General features: G+C 43.8%; 1 protein-coding gene across 1 annotated transcript; it reads left to right on the forward strand.

The window, feature by feature from the left end:
- Positions 1 to 52: 52 nt before the first annotated feature.
- Positions 53 to 18,418, forward strand: BORA (BORA aurora kinase A activator). Its single transcript, XM_063127431.1, has 12 exons — positions 53 to 145; positions 3,340 to 3,510; positions 4,333 to 4,439; positions 4,605 to 4,650; positions 5,627 to 5,708; positions 7,371 to 7,436; positions 8,979 to 9,035; positions 10,655 to 10,878; positions 12,670 to 12,823; positions 13,792 to 14,372; positions 17,273 to 17,404; positions 18,030 to 18,418. The coding sequence occupies exons 2-12, from the start codon at positions 3,355 to 3,357 to the stop codon at positions 18,117 to 18,119; spliced, it is 1,695 nt and encodes a 564-aa protein (XP_062983501.1). The 5' UTR covers positions 53 to 145; positions 3,340 to 3,354; the 3' UTR covers positions 18,120 to 18,418.
- The last annotated feature ends 1,604 nt before the right edge of the window (positions 18,419 to 20,022 follow it).

Below are 20,022 nucleotides of genomic sequence, written 5' to 3' on the forward strand. Positions count from 1 at the left end.
AAAAAAGCTCCCGCTCTGAGCCGTGATTGGTCGCGCCCGTGGCAGCCGCTCTCGTTGATTGGTCGGCGGAGGAAGAGAAGTTAAAGAGCTGAGCCTGAATGAAGTGGCCGGCGAGGGGTTCCAAGGGTCGTCGGCAGGATTGCAGGTAAAAGGTTCCGGGGCTTTGAAAGCTTGCTTCATCCTTCGGGGGCTTTCGCGGGCCAAGGCTTACTCGCCTGGAGATCAACGCACCTGCCGTTGCTTATTATACTGCCTTCCTGGCTAAGCACCCCACTTTAAGACTGCCGTTTTTCCTAGTTTTCGGCTAGGCTGCTATTGGAAAGATGGGGCTGTTGCACTGGGTCCTGCTTGTGGGACCCTGGTAGGCCATTGTGGGAACAAGAGTGGTGGGATGGATGGACCCTTGGTCTGATTCAGCAGGGTTTTTTTATGGTCTTGACTAACGTGGTTTTAAAAACAGGCAGGATCATTCTGTCAGTGTTACTTTGTTGAATGGAATGTAGTAGTAGTAGTAATAGTAATAATAATAATAATAAATTTGTTTCTTACCTGCCTCTCCCTTTGGATCGAGGTGGGGAACAACATTAGAACAGGAATCAATACATCTTAAAAATTCTCGATTTTACATTGATCTCGATAGGCCTGCTGGAAAAGGCTAGTCTTTAAAGCTGCCTTAAAATCACACACAGAGTTAATTTTACAACTCTCCTCCGGCAGGCCATTCCACAATCTGGGGGCGACAGAAGAAAAGGTCCTCTGGGAAACTGATGTCAGCCTAGTTTTAGCTGACTGAAGTAAGTTCACCCCAGAGGACCAATATGGGAGAAAGCGATCCTGCAGGTAACCTGGACCCAAACCATTTAGGGCTTTAAAGGTACCAACACTTTGTACTTTGCCTGGAAACTAATTGGCAGCTGGTGGAGTGATTTTAATTTTGGGGTAATATGCTCACCCCTAGATGACCAACCTGGCTGCCATATTTTGAACTAGTTGAAGTTTCCGAACTAGGTACGATGGTAGCCCTATGTAGAGCGCATTGCAGAAGTCAAGCCTTGAGGTTACCAGCGTGTGCACTATTGTCTTTAGGTCTTCTGACTCTAAGAAGGGGCGCAGCTGGCGTACCAGCCAAAGCTGAGAGTGGGCACTCCTGGCTGTCACATCTATCTGAGCTGTCATTTGGAGCGACTGACCCAGGAGCACCCCCAAACTGCAAACAGTCTTTCAGGGGGAGTGTAGCCCCATCCAGAACTGGCTGACACACCTCCAAACCTAGGTCAGAGCCCTTGACAGCAAGCACTCTGTTTTGTCTGGATTCAGCTTCAGTTTGTTTTTCCTCATCCAGCCCATTACCGCCTCCAAGCATTCATTCAGAGGAGACACACTAGCCTTAGCTGATGCTGTTATTGAAGGCATAGAGAAATATATTTGGGTGTCATCAGCATACTGATAGCACCCCGCCCCATGCCTCCGGATGAACTCTCCCAGCGGTTTCATGTAGATGTTAAACAGCATTAGGGATAGGATGGCACCTTGTGGTACGCCATACAACAGCTCCTTTTTTGAGCAACTATCCCCAAGCATCACCATCTGGAATCCACCTGAGAGGTAGGACCAGAAGCACTGCGCCCCTGATTCCCAAACCCCTCAGGCGTTCCAGAAGGATACCATGGTCGATGGTATCGAAAGCTGCTGAAAGGTCCAAAAGTACCAGCAGGGACACACTCCCCCTGTCAATACTCATGCGGAGATCACCCACTAAGGCGATCATAGCTGTCTCAACTCCATATCCTGCCCTAAAGCTGGTTTGAAATGGGTCTAGAAAATCTGTATAATCCAAGACTGCTTGGAGTTGGAAGGCAACTGCCCTCTCAATCACCTTGCCCAAAAATGGAAGATTTGATACTGGTCTGTAATTATTAAGATCCAGGGGGTCCAGGGAGGGCTGTTTTTAGAAGTGGCCATACCACTGCTTCTTTTAAACATAGTGGAAAACTCCCCTCTCTAAGAGATGCTTTAATAATATGTTGTAGTTGTAGTCTAACTGCATCTCCTCCCTGGGCGACCAGCCAAGAAGGACAGGGATCGAGAGGACAAGTTGTCTTCCTTACTCGCCCAAGCAGCTTGTCCACATCATCAGTACTCACCAACTGAAACTGATCCAGTGTAATCCTACCCACAGTTACTGATAGTGCCTTGTAGGGAGTGTATGGAGGTGACCGGCTAACAACCCGTTGGGCCTGTTCAGACAACACACTATGCCATGGTTAGGCCACTAACCCTTTTGCAGCAAAAGGTTAGTGAGCATGTTTAAACCATAGTTATGTAGCCACCATGATTAGGAATGGTTCACATAACATGCTAAGTCATGGTTCACACGACACACTAAGCCATAATGTTTAGCTCAAAATACTTGACCACCGTGGCTTAGTGTGTTGTCTGAACGGGGTTATTGAATCACTTTTCAAACTTTGTAGAATTGCTAATAGCAAAAGTCTCCTCCTCCTGTGTAAAGAGCCCCAGTGGGTTTTAAACAGTTCTGAGGAGTTATGGGGTTCCTTAATAAGTTCAGAGACAGCCGGTAACATTCCTTGCAAGACAGCTTTTCTTCCAATACCTGCAGTGTGTAGTGGCAAGAGAGCTTGGAATACAGGTTTGCCGCCCTCCCCTCCCCCCCCCTTAGCCCTGGTCCTGTGCCTTTAAATAGCAATATGGGACCGCCATGCTACTTATTTTTGTAAGCTACCCTGGAAGTGTTTTTGGCTAAAGGGCGAAGGATAAATCCTGCAAATGTAGGCTTATGAAAGGGAGGACAGGGCTCTTGTATCTTTAACAGTTGCATAGAAAAGGGAATTTCAGCAGGTGTCATTTGTATATATGGAGAACCTGGTGAAATTCCCTCCTCATCACCACAGTTAAAGCTGCAGGAGCTATACTAGAGTGACCAGATTTAAAAGAGGGCAGGGCACCTGCAGCTTTAACTGTTGTGATGAAGAGGAATTTTCATCAGGTTCTCCATATATACAAATAATCCCTGCTGAAATTTCCTTTTCAATACAACTGTTAAAGATACAGGAGCCCTGTCCTCCTTTCATATGGTCACCCTATGCCAGGGTGCGTTCCTCTTTCAACCAGTACTGACTACATTCCGTACCAACTGTGTGGCCTCCTACAATGTGTCTCCAGGTCTTTTGAAACTTGCAGGGTGCACATATTTTCCACAGCAGACTAATTAAAGTGCAAAGGGTTCCCCGGGGGTAGGAAATTTGATGGCCGTTGTGCATAATCTTTGTGGCCCCTTAAAGACGTCTAATGGAAATAACTTCCTTGTTTACTTTCTAGGTACAGCTAACTGTTATGAGTGATACAAAAGATGTTAAGATGCAGATTACACCAGGAACACCTAGTCAGCTCACTGTCCAAAACCCCTTTGAAAGTCCGAGTGATTATAGCCACCTACAGGAACAGATTGTGTCCAGTCCGACAATTTTTAAATCCACAAAATCCTCAGTGGTAAGACATGTAATTTGCCTTGTGTTGCTGTATGCATTCCTTTAGCTCATGCAAAGGTTCATTTTCAAAATGGCATTTAAGGTTTCCTAAGTCGCGTTAGAAAGTGTTTCTTCACTTTGGATATGGTTCACATCTTCCAAATAGAGTCCAGTTCTGAATTCCACTTCCTTGACCTCTGACTCAAGGTTGATGGTGGGCCATGCAACCTTTGGTGGGCCAGTGCAAGCCCTCCTACCTCATCCAATCATATGTCCATAATCTGAAACCTACCAGATCAGTTTGCTCTTCTATCACTAGGTCATGGAAGAGAGATATTTGTTCTTTTGATTTTACCAACCTTGTACTCACCAGCACCAAGGTTGTTGGGTAGGAGGAACTGGGTAAAATGAACTCTATGTCTCCTGAGCCAGGATGGAGACTAGACAGTGGTATTTTAATGTCTCCCCTGAGACCTCAGTTTAGAACAGGGGTGGGCAGAAAGTAGATCTCAAGCTGATTTGGACTTCCAACTCCCAGTATTCCTGGCCATTCGCTATGCTGGAAGGGGCTTCTTGGAGTTGAGGTGCTATAGAACCCGTTTTCCTGTGTCTGTGCATTGCAGGAGATGATTGGGAGCTGTTGGAGAAGCTTGTCTGCTCTTACTGGTCTTCTTTACTGGGGGACCTCCACTAAGCTTCTAAGTAACCCCACTGTAATTTTAAAACCACAGTAAAGGAATCTGTTGTACTAAAACTACTAGATATTTGTGTGTGCGCATGCTTTTCTTCAGAAAACACGACATTAATTGCAATGTATGTCTTTCTGTTCTTTTTCCCTCTCTAGACTCCAGGAAAATTTACATGGTCTATAGATGAACTTGCTTTAATAAATCCTGTGGAAATAGACTCTGAAGACATACGCCGTCAAGCACTGTATTTAAGCCAAGCCAGGTCAGTTGACTTCTGTTGCATGTAGCAAACAGAACCAGTGATCAAAACAGAAAGCGAAGATCCTTTCGTTTTATACTGTATCTGGCCTGTTCTGCTGCTGCTTCTGTGTGAGATGCAATGAACTAAGAACGCTGTTTCATTTTGTGTTTTATTCACACTTTGTAGACTAGATAAAGAGATGGAAGACAAAAGACAAAAAGCCATTGAAGAGGTAATGATCAGTACTGTAGCCTCTTGAAATGAATGTTTTGACATTACACTGGGCATATTGTAACACGTATTTATAGGTGCGTGATCCTAAGAGATGGTGTTGAGCTCTGGCGCCTATTGCGTAGTAAACGTGAGCAAGAAATATCTAAGTTCATGCTGCTGGTGGGTTATCTTTGTGGGTGGTGGAGATAGAAATGTTTCCCTCAATTTTAAAACAAAAGCTTTCTACACATAGGAAGCCTAGCTCAGTCTTCCCCAACATGGTACTGTCTGGATGTTTGAGATTACAATTCCCATTGGCCATGCTGGCTGGGGCCAATGGGAGTTGTAATCCAAAGAAACTGGAGGGCACCACGTCGGGGAAGGTGAGAAAGAGTTATAGCCTAGTCTTCTTCCTGGCATAGTTTGTTCCTATGGGGCTGTGTTGTTGTTTCCTTCTTCCTGTTGTCAGGGAGCTTCCTAGCACATAGTCCAGGAAAGTGGCACAGTCCAGGAAGGACTTTGCCCATGTGATGAGTTGTTTGTCTAGATTGATTAGTGGTGAGGATAAAGGTGTATTGGCTACAGTGTGTGTGTGTGTGGTGAGGGGGACAGAAGGGACAGGGCAATGCTGTGTAGACAATTGTAGAAAGTGCCCATTGTTGAGCCTTTGTTGCTACTTATGAGTGCACTAAAGAGGGGGAAGTTGGAGCCCTTTACCTGTCTGGCACAGGAGTGAGACAGTGGCAAAATCAATGCTGCTAGCCCCTATTAAAAACTTGCTGCTGTCAGGTCCTACACTAGTCTTGTACAGAGCAATGTCAGGTGTTTTTGCTGTTAGGGTGCCATCCTGTGCACATTTAGCCAGGAGTAAGTCCCACTGAACTCCAAGTGTCTTGCTTCTCAGCAGACGTGCGTCGGATTGCTCTGTAAATTGATTGCCAACTGCAATGGCTGTGATATCATGGTGCACGTCTATTTAATCCTTTTCCTTTTAGTTCTTCACCAAAAGCATCATTGTTCCATCTCCTTGGACCGATCACAACGGCAAACAGGTTTCACAACTGAATTCAACGCGATGTAAGTACCACCTCTGTTATCAGAACTGGAAAGGTTCAAACTTCCAATGCAAACAGCAATGGTCTTGGTACTTAAACGTTTAACTGGCCTTCATCTTGTTAGTTTCAGTGGAGCCAAACAGCAGCTTAATGGCCTGGTTCAGACAACACGCTAAACAATGCTACTTAAACACAAAATAGTTAATGGAATACATTAAGGTCAATGCATTTTGTTAACCATTTTGTGGTTAAGCAGCATAGTTTTGCGTGTTGTCTGAACCAGGCTAATGTCCACCAGCTAAAGTGGGCTGTGTTGCAAGTTGTTCATAAAGGCTTGCTGGCAAAAGTCTTCAAGCTTCTGTTTTTGACATATAGGACCCTATGCGTCTTTGGCTTGGTTTTTGTAAAAAGATGCATATGGATGATCTAGATCTATTAGAGATGTGAAGACCTGGAAAGCAACAGCAGAAAAATGGGGTGGGTGGGTGGGAGGTTTAATACCATTTCCCCCCATTTTTTCCCATGGATTTTTGGGAAATTGGGTGGAAATGTTCCCCCTGGAATTTTCTCATAGAGGTGCCTTTAAGAAAGAAACCTGCAACATTTCAGAATGATAAGTTTAGGATTTTCTGTGTTGGGTGCCTGTTAAATTTTAGGGAGGGGATGGACTAAAAAATGGTTTTCCTCCTTCCCTCCCTGCCCTCTGCTGTGGTTTTGTAGGCATTTTTTATATATACATTGTAGAGGTGCTGCCAAGAATGATAGTGGCATGAATTCTTGTGGATGAGCAACATTTATACTTCGGAAGTTAACAAAAAGGGATTTGCTAACCCTTTTCCTGGGGGCAATTTCTATGAAAATGACTGCATAGAGGTGCCCTTTAAAGAAGAAACCTGCCAGAATTTCCAAAAGATAGGGGCATTGGCTAAGGAGTTATGATGAATGGGATAGAGTTTGATGTGCTCTTAATTTCTGCCCAGTTGGCATCAAAGTTACAGAAAGTAGTATCAAAGTTACAGAAAATGCTGATAAGCCAGGTATGGATGTGGGTATTTGGCAGAGGCCAAAGGACTTCAACACACAGACCAAAACAGAGAATACTGAGCTTAAATTAAAAACAACAACCTCAATACAACTACAAAATTGAGGGGTGGGGAGGTGCAAGGGATAAGGGAAGTGACACCATAACCTTGTTTGCACATGATGACAAACCTGAGTAGGGGTTATTATTGAATCATGGATTATCGTTGAGCCGTGGGTTGTTGATATGTGCAAACTTTGCACTATGGTTGTTTATCACAAACCAGTAACAAACCATGGGTTCTTTTCCTGGCCTGTTTGTGGTTAACAACCCAGAGTTAAACCATAGTGCAGGTTTCACACACAACCTACGATTCAACAACAACTCACACTCTGTCTTGTTGTAAATGTGCGGATCAGGCCCATCTCTAACAAGATAGCCACTAACCCATTCTTGATGCCTTTTTACTCCAGACTTTCTTTTTTTTTAAACAGTTCTTGCTTCTGCTTCCATCTGGCTAACTTTATTGCTTGAACTATCCAAACTTGACTCCCAAAAATATGTGAAGTTTTGAGTGTATTGCTAAGCATATTAAATTATCCTCTTTACCGCTTCTGTATTAATATTAGTTCAGATTTTATATGAGCGCTTACTGTCTTGCAGGTATTGATCTAAGTAATGCTTCGCCAGTTGGCAGAGAAGTAGTCGTGGAGGCTGGGAAGAGTAATGGTTTGTATGAGACAAGATGAGAAAGGGGAACATGCCCAGTGGAATAGATTCTCCATTCGTTGTAAGCTAAGAAAAGGTTTCCCAAATGTTGGTCTCTCTGCCTAATCAGAAGTGTGTACATTTCGTGCCCTGGCTAGAATTGATGAAGGCTTAAAACTCATTTGTGAGTTCCCATGAAATTGGTGGGATTCTAAGAAGCCCCCAGTTCCGTAAATTACTGAGTCAGAAATATATTTGTTCCGTTACCCAGATGGAGGGAGAAACAGAAGGGGCGGGGGGGGGGGATAGGCATGTTCTTACAGACTTTCTCTGTGGCCTCCACTCCTGTGATCCTTGAATAGGTTGCATTCCCCACTTGTGCAAAATTTATTTTGTTTCTTTGGGTGGGGGCAGAAAGCTTGAAAGAAGAATATATGCCTTTTGATTATTCTGGAACGTGTGTTCAGTTGTCCAATTTTGGGATATTTACCATTATTATGTAAATTTCACTTATCTAAGGCCTAGTAGACACACAGCTCATCATGCAGTAAAGCTGGTCCTCGATTGGTCAGGGGGGCATTACATGTTTGCATGCTGCTGCACATACCTGTCAGGGAGAAGAGTTTCCCTGAGGTGCTAACTCTCTAAATGCAGGAAGAATTTTTAGGGGTAGGTGGGGCAGGGTAGGCTACCTACTGACTCACTCTAGGTCAGCCTGCCCCAGTGTAGTCCCCTCCAGATGTTTTGGCCTACAACTCCTGTCAGCCACAGCCAGATAACAAATCATTATGGCAGTTGTCCAAAATATCTCGAGGGTACCACATTGGGGAAGGGTGCTTTAGGCTGTGGCAAAACACAGTCAATGTAGGTTTTGCTTTGGCTGTGTTTGGACATGATAACGCAAGACTAGGCAACTTGTCCTCCAGATGTTTTGGTCTGCAACTTCAGTCAGCCCTAGACAACATAGCCAATGGTGAGGGATAATGGGAATTGTAGGCCAAAACATCTAGAGGGCCACAGGTTGCTCACTCCTGTGATAAACCATGGTTTATCATGATGGAAATGAGGCCCATTTGAGCTTTTGGCTCATGTGCTTCCCGGTTCTTTTCTGGTACAGTTGAAAGGAAAAGACTGGAAGCGGGCTGCTATTTTTGATTAACTGCTCCTTGTTGTTGTTTTTTTTCAAACTTGACAAACTATGGTGAATCTTTGTTAAAGTTTGTTTGAAACAAGCCAGTTTCAATTGGGGTTATGGCTTGTTTGAACAACCCATAGTTAAGTTTAACTATAGTTCAAAATTTGGATGACATGCCCAACTGTGGTTAATGAAAAACAGAAGCAAAAGCTTCCAATTTCCTCACAGTTTTGCCGAAAGAAGAAATGGGAAGGCGGAACATATGAGCATAAGGGTTGACTAGGCTTGTTCCTGTTTTGATGAGTCATGGTTTCATCAAATATGGATATTCGAACATAGCCATTCTTTAATTACTGGTGGACTTAGTTTCTTTTTTCCTGCTTTGATCCTACTGATTTTGCCCCTCATGTTCTGTTTATTTTTTGCAGCTGCTTGCCAGACTGTATTATCTCTCCCTGTAGATTTTGACATGGAAAAAATACTAGGTATGTAACTTTGAAAAATATCCATCTAGTTGATGTCCTTCAACTTGAAATGAATCTCAGTAAAAAGGGCTACAGTAGGAATGGCATTTTATGCAGATAGTGATCTAATGAGAATATATAATAGTTAACATCCCCAAACACCTCACATGCTTTGATCTTCATGATCCTTACTGCAGTTGGATTGCAACTCCCATCATTCTCAGCCAGTATGGCCATCCGGGCTGGGAGTCGCAGTTCAACATGCTTAGAGAACTCAAAGTGGGAGAAGGCGAGCCTGTTTCATAGCACAGTTCCAGCTGTGACTTGGCTGCAGTCCGTGGGATTGAATCAGCTGAAACGGTGCAGGATTTCAGCAAAAGTTATTCGCGTGAAAGGAGTGGTCTAAACCAGTTACTGGGGCTTTTTTAAACGTCTTTGTTTACTGCAGCGGTGCAAGCCCTTTGGCCCTGGGGCTAGCATCCGCTTCTTTTGGGGTCCCAATCTGGCCCTCAGGGTTCCTTAGACACCCCCCTTTCCCGAACCACCAAGCATTTGGTGATTTCCTGGCCTTTGTGCCATTTTTTCCTCTATTGTAAAAGGTTAAAGTGCCTCTCCTAATGAGAGCCAGTATGGTGTAGTGGCTAAGGTGTTGGACTGGGGGCCGGGAGATCCGGGTTCTAGTCCCCACTCGGCGACTTTGGGCCAGTCACAGACTCTCAGCCCAACCCACCTCACAGGGTTGTTGTGAGGATAAAGTGGAGAGGAGGAGGAGGAGGATTATGGGTTCCTTGGAGGAAAGAAGGCGGGATATAAATGTAAATAACAATAAGTGATTTGGCAGTAAGAGCTTTAAGCTAGAGATTTTTTAAAATATGGTAAGCAGTATATCAATGTATTAAATAAATAAAATAATAAATAAAACATACTGGTATTTGGGCTTCGGTCTCACACATCAGTGGGACACCCCCCACCCAACCCCCCAGCTGTTCTTCCTCAGAGACTCTCTCTGCAGCTCTCTCTGTAGTTCTTCCCTATCTCCCTGTGCAGTTAAGTAAAGGAAAGGAACCTCTCGTACAAGCACTGAGTCATTACTGACTCTTGGAGGGACGCCAGCTTTTGCTGACGTTTTCTTGGCAGGCCTTATAGCGGGGTGGTTTGCCGTCGCCTTCCCTGGCCGTTATTACCTTTCCCCCAGCTCGCTGGGTACTCATTTTACCAACCTTGGGAGGATGGAAGGCTGAGTCGACCCGAGCCGGCTGCCTGAAACCAGCTTTTGCTGGGATCGAACTCAGGCCGCGGGGAGAGTTTCAGCTACAGAAACTGCTGCTTTTACCGCTCTGTGCCACATGGGGCTAACTCCACCCCTTTTTATACCCTCCCCCAGAACTGAAACTATATAATCAAGTAACTTAAAACTGGGGAAATGAAACTTAACTTCTTTAGGGGGGAAATAAAACTCACGAATGCCCCCCTCCCCCATCAGGAGATTTTTGGGCTTAAACCAAACCCAAGCCTGTGTAGGCCTCAAACCTTCACACCAACAGAGCCTGATGTAATGCTAGCTACATAAACGATGATAACTTGACTTGCAAGTATGCAGAAATAAATTTCCTGACACCTCCGATTATACTGTTGTTCAGGTGAATATTATAAACCCGATGAATTAGCCGACCAGTCTCAGGAAAGCCTGAGTACTTCCTCGCTGAGAAGAAAGCTTTTTTTAGATGAGAATGGAAGCCTCTCCTCTGAGAACCTATCCCCTTCTCCTCAAAGCCCACACAATGTTCCAGCCTCCCTTGGAATCCTCTGTTCAATCGACATTTCTCCGGTCCGCTGTCGAAGTCCCCTAAATACATCTAGCTCGGTAAGGTGTTTGTTCTGGGCACACGTGGGTGTGCTGAGGCATGCAGAATTCATTTTTAGCGTGGCAGTCTGCCTAGAAAACGTTTTATTTACTTATTTATTTAAAAGAAGTTAAACCTACCTTTCAGGGCACATTGCAGTCACCAAAGCACCTTATAATCTGAAAACATGAACATACGGTTACACACATGCATGCAGCAGCTAATGATTTTTAAGCATCAGACTGGATTAAATGTGATTTAAGGGTTCAGTTCAGACAATACATTCCTCAGCGACCGTTTTAGAACTCCACAGTGGAGTTTTTACACCACCGTTGAGAAATTATTATTATTATTATTATTATTTATTTATATAGCACCATCAATGTACATGGTGCTGTACAGATTACACAGTAAATAGCAAGACCCTGCCGCATAGGCTTACAATGTGTTGTCTGGCAGGAAAACTCCATGCAACGGTGGAGGTTTTTTTGGAAAACACTCCACATGGGATATCCACGCTGTGCAGAGGGGAGTTTCTGCACAACTGTTGTGTTATATGGTGGGCTCCATGGAGTTTTCCGTTGCATTGAGTTGACTCTTCCCACTGGTTACAGAGTTCTCTGGCACGAGCGGCAAATGGAGCAAGTACCGCTCTAGGAGAGCTGCTGAGATTGTTTTTTGCAGCGATGGCTGATGAGATATCAGGGGAGGAGAGAGGGCGGAGGAACTGTCAATCAAATGTTGCAATGGAGTTTAGTCAACTCCACGGTAGCCCACGGTCCCACAACAGTGGAGTTAGAACAAGTTGTGTGGGGAATGCCTCCTAAAAAGTCAACCGTTGAGTGTAGTTTTCACAGTGCGTTGACTTAACGTGTTGTCTGAACTGAGCCAAGGTGTGCGTGTGTTTAAACCCAGAGGTGATGAGACCATCCGTATCTTCCTGGGGAGGGAGTTCCAGAGGTGTGGGGGCCACCACTGAGAGAACCCTGGGTTGAGCCCAGCTGGTATTCAAGTAAGAGTCATTGGGGAACAATCCATTTCTAGGGGAAAGTATGTTGGCTGTTAGCTCAGGTAACAACACTTGAAATTTCCATTTTTGTGACCTTTTGTGTTGTTTTGTGGCCGATACTTAAAAGCTCATATTCTGAGGTGAGGGGAATTGAAATGCTGATGTTCCACTGGGGGGATGTAGTTTCTACCTCGAGGAATTGGCTCAGGCCCATGAGTACGCTCAACGCATGTTGTAACAGCAGGACTTGTGCAGTGTCTTGTCCCACAGTCATTGTGATATCATCTAGTCATGGTTTATCAACACAGTTGGAAGCAGTGGTGTTGGGGCTGTATGCTTTCCTTTGGTGACAGAGTGCATGTAATTTGTGAGTGCAAGTTATGATTAACTGATGCTTTTGCATGTTTAGTACAGAGCAGCATTAACCAGAAACTGTCCATCGCTTAAAAAATGCTCAGAACTCTTTTTCTGTAACACGAGATATTGGTGATACATTGCTTTTTGCCTATGCTGAGCCTTTTCGGTCAGGCTATTTTAATATTTAATTCATACACTGAAATTACATTATTACAGTTCTTCCTTCCAAACATTTCAAGTTTTGCATAAGCTAAAGTTAGAGGCTTTATTTAAATCAAGGAAACGTATTTAATATTGAAGAGACTTATGATGGAATAAGAGTCATTCTGAGCTGTAAGAATAGGCAGAGCTGTTTGGCAGAATTGTTTGAGTTTCACTTGCATTAACATGTTAGTTGTGCAACTTTTGTTTGACATTAATTGGAACTTTTCTTGTACGTTGAAAGGGCCAACTTTCCTCCAGTCCTATTCAGGGAGGTGCAAGGACCTATAGCCTGGGTAGCCTACCCAGTCCTTCATTTCCAGAGGGAAATCCTTCCAATATTGCTTCTCCAACTTTTTCCCCAGTTGGTTTTCAGATAAGGAAGACACCACTATCAGGTATGCCTTGGATTACACCATTTAGGGGGCAATCCTATGCATGTTTAGACCAAAAAAAAGTCCTGCAACTCCCAGTACTCTAGCTGGAAAACGCTGGGAGTTGTAGGACTTTTTTTTTCTATCTAAACATACATAGGATTGCAGCCTTAATCTTTGAATCAGAACAGAACCAGGACTACTTTATCTAGAGTAGATCTGCTATGGACATGGTACCAAGATGTGAAATTCCTGGAAATTTTGTTTTATTGATGAATGTATATAATGCATATTGTACTACTATTACTGTACAGTGGGGGGGGGAGTTAAGGCTGATTGTTCTAATATATATATATATATATATATATATATATATATATATATAATATTTAAATTCTGGATATTTTGAAGTCATTGGGGAGGGGGAGGGGCTTTTCCCAGGAAACTTTGGGAGAAATATAAAAATATGCAATACTGGATTTTTTAGTCCCCTTTATAAAGTCATTTTGTAACTTTAGGGCACAATCCTGTGGCTTGCGCTGCTGTTAGAAGGATGCCTCAGAGGGCAGGAGCAGCAATGGAGGTGATTTTCGCCTCTCCATCCTCTTTTTGTTACTTCTTCCTCTAGACGGGCCTCTTGATTCTAAAAGAGAATATTCCATATTCCGAAATGTTTCAGAGGGGAAAAATACGTTCCTGGGTGTGGAGAAATATATATTTTTCCTGGGCCTTCACATCTTTTTCATGAGGGTTAAAAAGGCCCTCTTCTATTAGGGCTGTGTTTTATATTTGCTAACATAGCACACCTCAAATCAACACTAAGGTGGGGTTTTTTTTGTCTTTTGTTTTACAACCCAGAATATTTACATGACCCATATTTGTGTAGCCTCCTTTAAGAAAATAACCGTTTTGATACTTCTTTGGGAGTGGTTTGACTTATTCTTGGTGTGTTTGTGTCTTGTTTTCTCTTTTTTCCCCCCTCACACATGCAGACCAAAGGCAATTTACCTTCCGCTCTCCAGAACTCCCTTCTGTTTCAAGCACCTGCCGGCCGGCTCCTCCTGGCCCTAGGAGTTCCTATGCAGAATGTTCTCCGTTGAAGAACCGTTCTCCAATGAGACTGGTGGCATGCAGGGGAGCCGCACTGTATCAGGCCCCCCTTGTCCACCTAGCTTCGATGCCTGAAAGTTTCAGCGGAGAGCAGCAGGAGGGAGCAAAGGCTTTGTCGGCAGAAAGGCCCTTGCCGGCGGAGGCAACCATCAGCCTGCGCCCATTGAATGGGGATGCCTTTGCGCCTGGTACTCGCTTGGTGGTTGCCACGGTGTCCATTTCACCAGACCATTCCCAGACCAACCAACAAGGGTTGACGTTGCTCCATAACCTTGAGAGTTTCAAGGAAAACCTTACGGTGGATATGGTGGATCCAGAGGAGATGCTGGATGAGCACTCGGTCAAGGGAGCTGCTGAAAACGGTGGCGCGCCCGTGGCTGGCTTGAATCTCGACAGTTCTTGCATTTGCATGTCGCCTCTGGCTGAAAGCAGTGCCAGTCCCTATGAAAGCAGCAGCCTCCAGGTAAGTCTGGTGGGGTGAAACCCAAAGCATTCTGGGCCCTTCTTACCTTACGTCCTGTTGGTGCTCTTTTGAATTTGCCACCTGGAGATCATCGGTTCGATCCAGATTTCTGCATGTATAGCGGCGTTGGTGAAAATGGACTTCCCTGCCCCCTTTTCCCCCATGGCAGCCCTACAACACATCTAGGCAATGCTCAAGTCTCAAGGGAAAATAAGAATTACTTCGCTGGATCAGACCAAAAGTCCCATGTGCTCGCAGAAAGTGACTTTCCCTGATTATTTTTTTTTGAAAGGGGGGGTTTCCACTCAGCCCCCTGCACCACAGTCTACCCTATTGAGCAGGGTCCTTAACCGTCTGCGTAGCATTTTTGTTGGGCTGGAGGGAGCTGGGAAATCTGATTCTGTGAGCCCTGTTGCATATGCCGAAATCAGTATCCAACCCCATGACTGTATAGCAAGGGCTGCCCCACAACTAGGGAATACTGTAGGTCTATTGGCAGCTGTTTTCTATGATATACCTAAATAGAAACCCCCGTGGGGGGGAGGCCATTATTTCCATCCTCTGCTTGTGAATGTCCTGGAGGCATCTGCTTGGCTGCTGTTGGGAATACAAGTGCTGGACTACATGGACCTTGGTTTGACCTTGCAAAGTAATTTGTACTTCCCCTTGGAGACTTGGTAGAGTCCAGCTGTTTTCCAAATGGTTGTGGGATCTTTTATATTTTTTAACCAGCTGTGTGGTTGCTTGAAGTTCCTTTCTTGCCCCAGTCAAACAGACAAAATTTGTTAGAATGTTTTAGATATTTTATAGATGATACTAGCTGTACCCGGCATAACATACACCGTTGTAGCATATCTTAAAGTTTATTAATTAAATATCATCGCGGGGGCGCGGGCTGCTTGGAGGCCGCTGATACAGCGTGGTCTGGCAGGCCTGGGGGGCAGGGAGGTCAGGGGAGGGGGAGCAGGTGTCCCCCTCTCCCCTGGGTTCCTATCAGCCTTGGGCCGCCCACCCAGCTCGCATGAGATTAGGCTGGGGCTTGGGCTCGCAGCAGGCGAGCGACCGGCCACCAAGGGCCCCAGCCGTGCCTCACTTATGCTCCGGACCGTGGTGCTGCCCCCTTCGGGGAGTGGGGAGTGAAGAAGCAGAAAGGGGGGTAGGATTACCTTGGAAAGCCCGGAGGAGTCGAGCAACCTGTATCAGCTGAAGCCTTTACGGAAACATACCTAAGTGTTTTATATATAGAGAGAAGATGGATGGGCTGTACAGATTTAAAAAAACATGACTGTCCCTGCCTGTGTGCTTTACAATCTGAAAGGTAGGACTCAAAATGGGGGAGAAAGGGATGAGAAAGGCAGAGGAAAATAAACGTAGGCACGAGTTCTTAAAAGTCACATAGTAGATATCGTCCCTGTTCAGAAGACACCTTAAACCACGGCTTTGACCATGGCCTTATTCACCATGGTTAAAGCTGTGGTTTAAGGTGTCTTCTGAACAGGGTCATCATAATTACTACCTTGAATGGAAATAGTTCATGGAGGGGAGGAACAAAATAGCAGCTGGTCGCTCAGCTGAACCAATGAAGTGGGCCCTGCTACCCTGGAGTACTCCATTCTGGGGTCAGATTAGTTAAAATGGTAAGAAAAATGTCTCACTATCTTCAGCTATATTCATTGACCCTCTGTTTTTGTTTCATTGAGCTTGGGCAAAAGGATCGAGGGAGACGTCTCAGCTAAGAATGTTTATCCTAGGACTAGAACATGTCATGTAACATCAGGTTTTGCTTAGAGATGTAAAATTTCTGGAAATTTTGAAGCAATGGGGAAGAAACGTGGGTTTTTTTTGAAAAAACGAAAATTTTCAGAAAAATTAAAATAATGCAATATTAGCACTTTTTACAGATTGAAAGTCACTTTGTTACTTTAGGAACATAAAATGTAATTATGTCCAAGTTGGTCTGGCATAAAATTATTACATTTGGTATATTAAAAGTACAGTGTATTCAAACAATTATTACAAATTTAATTTACTTTAATTTTTATTTTATTTTTTGGTAACAAATGGAGTTACAAGCACCTGAATGCTTAGGAACAACTGAACTGTAAGGAACCACTTTGGTTCTGCCAGTTTATGAGGAGCAGGCAAAAAACAGTTTAAAACAACAACAGAAGAAACCACCAACATTAGTAACAAAGAAAATTATTTATGTTTCCGCTATCCTCCAGTGTCAAGACGTAAAGCACCCATTCCCATAAAAAGAACTGAGAAAAAGGGGGAAACCAAGGTTCAATGAATATGCATGAAATTTAATCAGACTCATATTCTGAGCTATAGCTATCACTATCAATTTCAGTCTCTGCTTCAATTTCAGTGGTGAAATTCAATTTCTGCCTCTAGAGGCAGAAATGCATCTTGCTCTTGCATTTGAGAGCTGTAGTCTCAGTTTGCAACCTTGGACTTGCTTGTCCTCAGTGCACAGAAATTGTAATAATCTGATACTGTACAGTTTTTAGAAATCATTTGGAGAAGTAAATATCTGAACACCTTGTCTTAAACATTTTATTCATCATTTTTCCAATTTTGGTGGGGGGGAAACCCAAAAAGCGTTGGGAAAAAACGGTTTTTTCCTAATTTTTCCAGGTTTTTTCTAAGCCTTCACATCTCTAGTTTTGCTATAGCTCATGTTACTGAGATGGAGGAAGCAAGCTTTCCTCCCCTTGGTCTTCTCTGCCAAGTCATCTGTTTGTCCATAATCATTTGCCAGGGAGAAGTTTGTGCTGAGCTCCCTGTCTACATGCTGCTTTTTCTCCTACTTCTTCCCGTGTGTCAGGATCTGGTAGTCCTCTCCATCAACAACCCTCCAGTATCCTTTCTCTTGACCCGCAATGTCTTTTTCCTAGGTGGATAGTGGTTACAACACCCAGACATACACTAGCAGCCTTATGGATACAGTTGGAGCTGAGACCAGTTGCAGAGAGAATGATGTGCACGCTTATGAAACTCAGAACAAATTTCATGTTTTCAAAGCAAAGGTAAGGTCATCAAGGCTGTGTCCAAAATCATGAGATTGGTATTGGGCGCAGCATTGTTTTCCAAGAATTTCCATTTTTAAAAAAAGTTTCTAGCCCTCATTGCTGCATGGACATGCTTGAAAGTGTGGGCAGGGCTGGTTGAAATCTCTGAAGCCACAAGGCAGTGCAATCCCATAAATGTCTACTCGGAAGTAGGTACATTGGGACTTCCTGGGGAGTGAGTAAAGGATTGCAGCCTAAGGCTGTAAAGTCACTTCATTAACAGTTACATTCTTTTTTTCCCTTTTCTTTTTTACAATTAATACAAATGTGTAATTCCTCTCTGCTTCCCTGCCCCATGTTCATTTTATTCAAAAATATAAAAAGCTGTTAATCTAATTTCTGTGGCCTTGTCCTGTTTCACATGCGAAGACTCTAAAATGGGCCTGGCCCTTCCATCCCCATGAGGCTTCAGGCAGCAAAAAGTGGCTATTGCCCTTGGGAATGAGTTGCCATGAGCTGAGCTGATGGACTCAATGAAAGGGGGTGGTTAAGGCTGCCGCTGAAGCTTTACAGAAAGCTAACTCATTTTTGTTTGTAATAGCTATCTAATTTAGTGTATGTTGTATTTCTTTCTCTCTTTCAGCATGGAAAAGCCATTCCTAGATACTGGGCTGAAAACGAACCTGTTTGTCAACCCGGCAGCCACCTCCTAGAAATGCCTTTGTCAAAGTGATCCCCATGCATGGCATGTCTGTACTTCTGTACGAACGGGCAGAGAGCCTGCAGAAACATATGACGGACCTGACAGGCAATCAGAAGGGTTGTTGTTAAACAAATAGCATGGGAAACTACTCTCACCTGAGAAGCTACGGCCTGATCTATGAGCAGCCACTTAGTATTTGGGGAGTATATAGTCCTGCCGGTTCCCAGGTAGAGATGGTGTTTTCAAGAATGATGTTTGTTTGTGATGGCTGTTTACCTGCCCACTATAATTTGCACAACAAAGGCCTGCCGTAATTGGGCAGATCAGGTGTCCGCATAAACAGCCTCCAAACAGATTCATTTCTCCCAATTTTTACATTTACAGAAATACCATCCCCAACTAAACTCTGTTCTTCTGAAGCACACACGGGGGGCTGTCCGTCTGAACTGGGTGTCACAAGCATAGAACAGTTGCCCAATGAAACTTACAGAGCACCATTAGTAGCAATGTGCTTGTTTTCCATGAAAATAAATAGTATTGGTAGACAACGGCATTTCTTTGAAATCTCCTGTCAGAAGATTATGCAAAGAAGCCTATCCACTATGCTACAGTGCATTGTTTTTAATAAAGAATTTGTGCTTTTTTTAAAAAAAACTATTACAAACAAAAATGTGGAGTTAAGTGAAATGCTGCTTTCTGTTTACAACTACCACAGAAACTAGGAAAGCACTACACTTTTAAATACATTAATGTATAACTATTGCACAATGATCCTGTACCATTTTTTTTTTAAAAATGTTAGAATTAATTAATATTGATCAATATAATAAAGGCACCTAGGCTGAATGTTGTCCTTCTGTGCAGTGACTCAGCATAGAACATGGCAGGATATGGTGATCATCCTCCAGAGCAGCCCACATGTGCAACGCATTACAGTAATCCAATGTAAGAATTCTGAACAACTTATAGCTCAAAAATGCTTGATCTTTAAGGCTCTATTCTGTTTTAAAATTAGGTTCTTCTCATTTACTCTTTTCTGCAGAGTACTAACTAGATACACTCGGCCCGTTCAGCAGACACCTTAAACAACGTCTTTACAATGGTGAATAAAGCACAAGGCCTTATTCACCGTGGTTAAAGCCATAGTTTAAGGTGTCTTCTGAACACTTTAAACATTATGGATGGATGCAGTTGAGCCACCCACCTGCAGGCTGAAGTCATACAACTAGTCACAGATTTTGCATCTTAAGCCCTGCTGTGTGCTCAGACTAAATTATCCTCTCTCCCATCCCTGCTTTATTAGGGTAGCTTACCCACTGTTTCAACACCAACCCACATGATAGCACCAATAATGCAAGTTAACCTCTTCTAAGAATTCATACCTGGTGTCCCCAAGATAGACACCTTGTGCAAAGACCTCCCACAACACTTGAGAAGCATTTACACGCTCCTAATCCTCACTACAAAGGTGAAAAGGGAACATTGTCAGCACTGAAATGTACGGAGAACTCAAGAGCACCACTCTCTTTTCAAGGTTGAGTTTGGCAATTGAGCAGGAAGAGGGGGTGGGCAGCACAAAAACAGCAATGGAGAGGGCAGAGGGAAGTGCACTACCACCTAATTGAGTTTGGAAAACACCAGGCAAGGACCAGAAGCCAAAAGGCCTTTCCCTTTTATACTTTTCTTCTATATGAATCATTTTAATCACTTTCATTATTCTGATCTACTGTGGCACCAATGTCATTTCTCCTGTACTTGGGGAAGAAGAAAGATTGCCAGGGGACAGAGAAACACATATAGCGAAAACAAATTCAGAAATGGGCTTCATTTTGCAGATTGGAAGTGGTTCCAAACTCTTGCATGTTGAATACTAGACAACACAGCAAATGTTCTAAATACCAGAAATCAATTATAGACCAACTTGCACCAGGGG

Source organism: Elgaria multicarinata, chromosome 5 (genome assembly GCF_023053635.1).
Source record: "Elgaria multicarinata webbii isolate HBS135686 ecotype San Diego chromosome 5, rElgMul1.1.pri, whole genome shotgun sequence".
Lineage (NCBI taxonomy): Eukaryota > Metazoa > Chordata > Lepidosauria > Squamata > Anguidae > Elgaria > Elgaria multicarinata.